Source organism: Limulus polyphemus, unplaced genomic scaffold (genome assembly GCF_000517525.1).
Source record: "Limulus polyphemus unplaced genomic scaffold, Limulus_polyphemus-2.1.2 Scaffold4824, whole genome shotgun sequence".
Lineage (NCBI taxonomy): Eukaryota > Metazoa > Arthropoda > Merostomata > Xiphosura > Limulidae > Limulus > Limulus polyphemus.
Genome location: NW_013670434.1, coordinates 67,798 through 77,093, shown reverse-complemented (window position 1 = coordinate 77,093; position 9,296 = coordinate 67,798). Strand labels below are relative to the sequence as shown.

Genomic DNA, 9,296 nt, shown 5'->3' with positions numbered 1-9,296 from the left:
TCAAATAAGAGCTTACTCTTAGAAAGCAGAAAAAGAAAACCCGAACACATCAGACATAAAATGAAAATGAAAAGGGAACGACATGTATCCAATTATATATGATTAACAAATATTGCATTAGTATTACACGTTTTTAGGTTTTAATATAATTTTCCAGATTTCGTAGAAATCAAATGATGATATTCAGTAATTACGATGGCGGTATTACTTTTTATGTTGTTGTTCTTTTGTTTTTCACTTAAATATTTAGATATATTACTTCAAATGTATTATATGTTGACTTTATGACCTAATACCTGAATAAGAGTGTTAAAATTACATATTGATCTGATTGTAAGATATCTGAACCAAAATGCAGATAATACATATTGATCTCACAAAAAACATCTGAAACAAAGTAAAGTCTTTATTATGTCGATCTAATTACTACACATTTGAATCAAATTGCAGGTAATATATGTTGTTCTGATTCACAAAATATCCCAATAAAAGTATAGCTATTACATGTCGATCTGATTGTCAAATATCTGAACCAACATGAAGGTATTATAATTGATCTGATTGCGAAATATATGAAGTAAAGTGCAGGTGACATATGACGATATGATCACCAAATATCTTAGACATAGAAAATGCTTTTATATTATTGTGATTATGGAATGTCCGAGAGAACATTACGCCTAAATTTATTTTATATCTGTAGAAATATTATGATTTAACATTATTATAGCATTAACATTACTTAGATCAAGAACAGCGTTTATATTGATTTCTAAGAAGCTAAACGAGGATATTCAGTAAGTACGTTGGAGAAATTTCGTTTTTATTCTTTTGTTTTATACGTAAAATTATACATTTAATTTTACGTAGAAAACAAAAGAACAAAAACGAAATTATAACAAAAAACGATATTGTGAATATTGTAGCTCAATCGGCAAACCAAAATATTAATCGCTAGTTTTCAACATTGTCATTGATGGAATAGGAGACAAAATTTTTGAAGACGACAATCCCAGGAGTTATTTATTTATTTATAGGTTTGGTAGTAACGTTCCTGTAATAATTTACGTTGGATTTTTCCCATTTGAGATCGAGGAATTTGGTCCAAGACTTCCAGTCCTCCTCTGAGGCGTTTGTAATGCGATACACGATCTAAGAAAGAAAAAAAAATGTACTTCAATCAATTAATAAAATAGTTATTTGCTTATACATTTTGCAAGGATATTAATTTATCACATTATTAAAATCTTATTACATTTGATACCCAGTGTCTTCAACAAAAGCTAAAGGAAAATAATTGGGTGTCATAGCAGTTAATACTGGGTAACGAATGAGTTTCACTGCAGTTAACAGCTGCTTGAAAATAGATTTTTTTTTCAGTTAACAGTTTGTTAAGGAGTGGGTGTTATATCAGTTAATATCTGGATAAGAGATAGGCTTTGTTATAATTATCAACTGGTTAACTGGAGCACTAGGAAACCACATGCGTTTGTTTGCCATAAAAGTGACTTTATAAAAACAAAACAATGAAAAAGCTTTGTTTAAAATCACAGAAACTTCAGTCGGATGACACTTTTATTACAAAGTTAACCGTGGCTAATATTGCACAATACTTCACTTTATAAGCAGTAAAGGTTTGAGTTTTCTTACTTCATGTAAGCTTACATGGTATACATTACAATAAATTACACAGTACTTAAGTTATATGAATTTTAAATTTAGAGATTGGGAAAAGTTTACTACTCGAGACAATGACCAGAATAAAATGTATCATAAGAAGTAACCTGTAAAAACAATTAATTAGTAAGCAGAATAAAATGTATCCTAAGAATTAACCTGTAAAAAATAATTAATTAGTGACCAGAATAAAATGTATCATAAGAATTAACCTGTAAAAAAAATTAATTAGTAACCAGAATAAAATGTATCATAAGTATTATCCTGTAAAAACAATTAAGTAGTGACCAGAATAAAATGTATCATAAGAAGTAACCTGTAAAAAAAAATTAATTAGAAATCTTAATGAGATTGATTGCCACGCTCGAATGTACAACAGAAGAGTGTAGGAGTCAATTTGTAGAATATGGGATTAATCTTTCATCGAATGTACAAAGATGAGTGTAGGAGTCGAGTTACAGAATAGTTGTGTATGTTCTCATCGAATATAAAGAAGAAAAGTATGTTTTCATACATAATGATAAAAATAGGCAATGAAGTTTTTAGGTGTTCATAGGTACGTATCGAATAATTAAAACCCGATGTCTGGCCTTTAACCCTACAAAGATTCTCAATGTTTTCAATAATTTATCGAAATAAAATCTCGTCTTGCAATTTTATAGATAACAAAACCCAATGTTTTGTTTTTTGCTAGATAGATAATATGGATTTAAAATATAGTTTGCTTTCGTGCTGAAATATGTTCCATTTTACGAACAAAATAAGAAAAGAAAAGTAAGGTGTTGCCAAATAATATGAACATGTTTAACTGTAGGATATATTAACTGTGTTATTTTATGTTTGATTGTCTGAGAAAATCGATCAGTAATGTACTATGATTTATAAGAATGGAGGATTCGTAGCAAATGTGATGATGATCAAACATTCAGTTGTTTTACTAGCTGTATATTCTAATTTATATTATTAAATACGTTTCTCTTTTATTATACAACTAAACGCCACTCCTGAGATACTGTATATTACATAAGTACAAATTACCGAAAGAGTTCAACTTAGACCATAAAAATTAATAACTTAGACTATACCTGACACGAACTGAATAAGTTCTGCTAGCTCCACTTTACAACCTTGTTTCAACACTACATAGCCACGTGGAACTTCCTCCAAGGAAGAATCCACTATTCCAATTACAGCAGCGTCATCAACAGCAGGATGACTGCACAACAATGACTCAATTTCTGTTGGAGAAACTTGGTGGAATTCCGTCTTGATCATTTCTTTTATTCTGTCAGTAATATACAGGTTTCCATCCGAGTCATAATATCCGTAGTCTCCTATTGTAGACATACACTTATATTTACTACACCATCTTTTGGCAAATAAGGCTTATCCGTTTAACATCTAATTATAACAGGTATTTTAGAATATAAGAACAAAAGTAATACTTAATATAATTATTGTTTATCTTTGTTGAATGTCTTATAAATACACCTTGTTTCCGTATAGTAATTAAGATAAGGAATTTGTATTAAAAAGTGCAGTGCTTTTAGATAAATACAAACAAAGCTACACAGTGGGCTATCCGTGCTGTGAACAACCCGGGTATAGAACATCGATTTTTAGTGTTATAAGCTCACAAGCTTACAGCAAGGACATCATAACGTATATGTGGGTGCACGTGGGAGGTGGTAACATCTTAACTTAGCCAACTAGAATTTGCTTAAGTCATTTAAAATAAACGAAGATCACTTTAAAATTCAGTTTAGCTTTACCAATACAGACAAAACCAACATTTACACAGAATCCTTTGTTGTGGTCATGAAGAGATGTATTGTTCTTTTTCAGTCATTGTTCAGTCACAAGAAAGTCAAGAATATATTTATCGCATGTTTTAGATACTTTCTGAAAGTATATTATTGAACTTTTATTATACAAGTATATTATTAAACTGTTACTATACAAGTATATTATTGAACTGTTACTATACAAGTATATTTTTGAACTGTTATATACAAGTATATTATTGAACTGTTACTATACAAGTATATTATTGAACTGTTACTATACAAGTATATTATTGAACTGTTACTATACAAGTATATTATTGAACTGTTACTATACAAGTATATTATTGAACTGTTACTATACAAGTATATTATTGAACTGTTACTATACAATTATATTTTTGAACTGTTACTATACAAGTATATTTTTATAAATTGTACATGTATAGTAACAGTTCTTTGAAAATGACGTCAAAAACAATCACTGCTGACGGTTGGTGTGTGACAGGTAAATCTATCTACGTTTTTGATAAAATTCTAGGACAAAATGTTCCTGTCCTCCCAAATATTTTGCTTCAAGATGAAATTTTCTTAACAAACTGAAAGACCAATATTTTATAAGCAGAAGGACTGGAAATTTTAATAATTATTATAAAACAATAATCGTTCAATATCGTGTTCCTTTGATTACTTTTTATTAGATAGTAGGCAAAGTTTTTGTTTCACAAATGTATTTTAACTTTTAATATTTTCTGAATGAAATTTCTGGCTTTCTATGTTCAACGAGAAGAATAAAAACAAATAATGTATTAAAATATTTACACGTATGTAATTAAAACTAATATCTAAAATTTGTTCAAGATTTATTTCTTTGTTGGTGTCCATTATCCTATCTGTGGTCAGACCATCGTGGGTGTGGAAACCCGATGTTTTATGTCATAAGCCTAGAGATGTACCACTGAGACATCGAGTGACATTCTGCTCAAAAGTATTTATTTTCACCATCCAACTATATTGCTCGCAATACTGACAATAGCTTTACATATATATCTATATATTATTATGACACATAGTATTAAATATTTATATCATTATCTATTTTTCTGAAGAACAACATTACCATTCATAGTAATATGGAACATCTTACTAAATGTTATTATTGGTTAAACAAGGTTTAAAGAAAGAAACTAGAATATGGTACAGAAATGTACAGTTATTGTTCTCGGTTACAGGTGATAGACGTCACAACCGGTGCAACTCTTGGTGCAAATGAATGTGGAGAGTTTTACGTGCGAGGTATACAGATTATGAAAGGTTACCTGAATAAAATTAAACTGAGCTTAACAAAGTGTTCTAGTAATTATTATTTATATTACTTTAAAAGTGATCTAGTAACTATTATTTATATTACTTTTAAAAATGTTCTAGTAACTATGATGTATACTACTTTTGAAAGTCTTCTAGTAACTATTATTCATATTACTTTTAAAAGTGTTCTAGTAACTATGATGTATACTACTTTTTGAAAGTCTTCTAGTAACTATTATTCATATTACTTTTAAAAGTGTTCTAGTAACTATGATGTATACTACTTTTTGAAAGTCTTCTAGTAACTATTATTCATATTACTTTTAAAAGTGTTCTAATCAGTTGAATTAAAGGTTTTTAACTTAGATTAAAACGTGAGAGACGTGTTTATAAACAGAAATCTTAACACATGAAAAGTATTAAGGAAATCAATAAGACAGCGGTAAATAAAACAACATAAGAATGCATTTTTTTTTACTTATTGGCCCTGTTCGTTAAAACCTAAGAAAGAAAATTTATTTCTACATTATCAAAAGTGCATATTTTACATTGTATGCTTACAATTACTTGTAATCAAACAGTTTCCAAGTCTTCAATTAAAACCAAAGTTAAGGCAAAGCAAAACTTACAATAAATAAAAAAGCTTTCAGGTTCACGTTTACCTCGTAAAACTTAGATTTAATTTTATTATAGTTTTTGTTTTATAATATTAACATAATCGTGAACAATTTCTTTCATTTTCTCTTTTAAAAGTAAAATAATTAATGGTTACTAGAACACTTTTTAAGTAATATAAATAATGGTTACTAGAACACTTTTAAAAATAATATAAATAATAGTTATTAGATCAATTTTAAAAGTAATATTAATAATAGTTACTAGAAGACTTTCAAAAGTAGTATACATCATAGTTACAAAGTATTACAAATAATAGATGATGGTTGCGTTAATTTTAGCAAGAAACCAAAATCTGACATGGTTGATAAAATTCTGTGATTTTATAATAATCTTCATATTTTTGCTTCTTGAAGTGGTATTTTGGTTCATAGCCGCTTGTTGTACCTTTGCTTGAAGTTGTACTTGGATTCGTAACCACCAGTTGTAAAAGAAACAGAGAAACTTTCTGTTAGGATAATAAGTTCGATGAAGAAATGCGTGCATTTGAATACAGTATCGTAGCACTATCCCCGCACACCAAACATGCTCGCCCCTTTCAGCCGTGGGGGCGTTATAAAGTGACGGGCAATCCCGCTATTCGTTGGTAAAATAGTAGCCCAAGAGTTGGCGGTGGGTGATGATGACTTGCTGCCTTCCCTCTAGTCTTACACTGCTAAATTAGGGACGGATAGCGCATCAACGTTCCAGGTTTCCCATATAACGTTTGATCAGTTAATTAAAGTAAAAAAGGAGAAAAAAACGATACCGAAATGTTGTGCACAAACTAAGCTAACGAAAAATTTACCACATAGATCTAGTTTTTTCACTGTAATTGTAGATTTGTTTCTTTTAAAAAAATGTTAAGTTAAACTGTGTTTATTTTACTGTTCCCAGTTGTATCTGCCTACACGAAACATCTTTGTAAACTCATGGTGAGGAAAGGGAAATTGTTGATAGACTCTTCTTGCTGAATTAGCTCTTCTTGTGAGTCATCAATCCACTCTTTCTGAGGTCATGCTATTCACCACACAACTGGAGGCCTTGCCATATTTTTCTCTATTCGACATATCATCACAATGACCTCTATATTTGTCACCAGGGAGGATATTGATAAATTAATCTTGATGGTATAGTTTCTCAAATGCCATACACTCAACTATGGATTGCATTGATATTAATGAAAGGGAGAAGGGAGGAATGTTTCTTCATGAGGGGAACTTTTCGGTACAAAATGTTTAATTATTGGTCGTGGTTTAAAAAATGTATCTTAAATCTACGTATGAAAACATACGTCCAATTGATTTCATTAGTTTTATCTTAAATTTGATCGTACGTTATCTAGTATAAGTAATACTGAAGTAATTAATTTCTTTTTAACATTAATTTGTGGAATACGAGGTATTTTGCGTTCATCTTATATACATTCCTTGGTAATAAATATAGAAATTGTATTATTTTGTAAAATAAATTTGATACTTTATGCCTTTTTACTAAACTATTCAGAACTACTATTAATTTTATCTCCTGTCAGTAAAATTTTGATTAATTTCAAATGAAAAACACAGGGTACCAAAGAGTGTGTATCTACTCCTGTAAAAGCAGGTTTATGATAAACATCAATGTTGAAACTTCAATTACTGTTATAAACAGTGGGCTAGGCGCGGTTTACTGGTTAGCATTCAAGGCTGTGGGGTTAAAAGGTCAAATATGTGAGCTGCCATGTGCCGCTGAACACTCAGCACTTTCAACTGTTTACACGTTGTAAAATTAGCAGTCAATCCATTCCTCGGTAAAAGTAGCCATAAGGACGATGAATGCCCTTGACTGTTTATTTTATTTTTTCTGATTTGTTCTAGATTTCTGAGAAATATATCTGTAGCTGAAGTCTTAACCAAAAGATGTTCTAAAACAGTTGTAATGTATTTCAGTTTGATTTCTTAATTTCGCGCAAAGCTGGCTATCTGCGCTAGCCATTCCCAATTTAGCAGCTAGTCAACACCACCCACCGTCAACGTTTGAACTACTGTACATTAACAACTTCTTCACGGCTGAACGGGCGAGCATGTTCACTGACCATCAGGTTGCAAGTCGATCGCCTTAACCAATAGATCATGCCAACCCCCAGGTTTTTCAGAAAACCGGACTAAATATTATCATGCTATTCCATAGTTCCTGTAAGTTAAAGAAACTAATACAATTGAAATTAATAAAAAAACATTTTATAGGATTTTGTCCACTCTTATGAACACAAAAACCAGAAGCTCGACCTAAGGATTTATCAAAATTAATAGAACATAAAAACTTAATATAATTTAGTCATATGCACCATTTAAATTAACATGCCATACTAATTTTAATAATGATAAAATTTTAATTACATCAGTCCTAAATTAAAAACTAAAGCCTCTAATATATGTAAAGTTACCTAAAGGTAGAACAACTCCCTAATACACAATCATTCACGAGCTCGCGGTTTTGTCGTGAACATCTTTTCTATAAGAAAACGGAATGCCCGCGGTGGCACAGCAGTAAGTTTGAAGGCTTATAAAAATTACCACAGATATCCCCTTTTGTAGCTTTGTGCTTGATTACAAAAACAAAAACAGAAAAAAAAAACGAAAAACACTCCTCCTCTTTTCGGTAGTTTCACTAAAATAATACATATCACATATAAACCCAGGTACATAACACTTATTTATCGAGTAAGTTTTGTACAGAAATATAATAACGTATTATCAAATAATTTTTGTTTCATTAATACATAAGTGTGGGCTATCAAAAATGAAAACAAAACGGACTTTTTAAAGCTCATTTAGAGAAAAAAAAAGGCTGACACAGAAGAGATTAAAACAGTAACAATGACGATAGAATGTTTCATATGTATAGGAGTTAATCTTTTGGGTTTTAAGCTTTCTAAAAACGCATCTACATTTAAAATCTTAACTATGAGGAAAAATAGTTATATTTTCTTTCACAAAAATCTAAAGGATATACTGAAAGACTTAGAAATAAAAAAATTAAATTTAGATTTTCTTGAAAATTGTAACATATTCTAAAATTTTTGTATTGTCGACAGGAAGTATTTCAGTATTATCTGAGCACTTGTGCCACATTTGATCCCGTTAACCATAACCTTATGTATGATTATTGACGTGGTTTTGGTAATAAGACCTAGGAAGGTAAGGAGCTCACAGGACCTCTTTCTTAGCGTGATTAAAGATGTTCAGAAATGTTGTTACCATTATTTACAAAATTACTGTTTTATTCTTGCAATCACTGCATGCACGATACGAGTGTTCATAGTTTCTCGCACACATAAGTGGTCCGTTTTTGTCCATGAATGTAAAAACAGAATTGTTCCTTTTCTGGCACTTTACTTCGCTTTACACTACAATGTATTTTGATAACATTTTTGCCATCTTTTATTCAAAAAAGTCACATTTTTTTTGTTCCAGCCGTACTTGAATAGAAAATATGCTAATATTAATCCACAGTAGAACATGAATTTGAATAAACATTACACTTTGTTAGATGGAAATATTTAAATTTTGATATTTTCTAGCACCTTTAAGCTGAGCAACATCATATGATTAAATAGTCAGGTCGGAGAACCAGGATAAAGATAACTATAGTCAATAGCAGTCACTGCCTGTAGGCTACTTTTACTGAATAGTGGGAATGGTTGTTGGATTCATAACATGACAACAGCTGAGTTTGAAAGTGTTGAGCCGGTATATCATTGGTCGAACTTAGAACTTTTTTAATCCTTAAACCTGCAAGCTAGCCGCAAGGCAACGCCCAACCCACTGTTTATAATAATAATTAAAAGTTTTAGCATCAGTGTTTACCGTTAGCCTACTTTTACAAGGT

At 30.3% G+C, this 9,296-nt stretch overlaps 1 protein-coding gene across 1 annotated transcript; it reads right to left on the bottom strand.

Moving 5' to 3' along the window:
• Nucleotides 1-396: 396 nt before the first annotated feature.
• On the bottom strand, nt 397-7,431 carry LOC111088944 (4-coumarate--CoA ligase-like 9). Its single transcript, XM_022400343.1, has 3 exons — nt 7,426-7,431; nt 2,763-3,027; nt 397-1,152 (listed from the first exon to the last, which is right to left on the bottom strand). Exons 2-3 carry the CDS (start codon nt 3,022-3,024, stop codon nt 1,028-1,030), a joined length of 387 nt encoding a protein of 128 aa, XP_022256051.1. The 5' UTR covers nt 3,025-3,027; nt 7,426-7,431; the 3' UTR covers nt 397-1,027.
• Nucleotides 7,432-9,296: the final 1,865 nt, after the last annotated feature.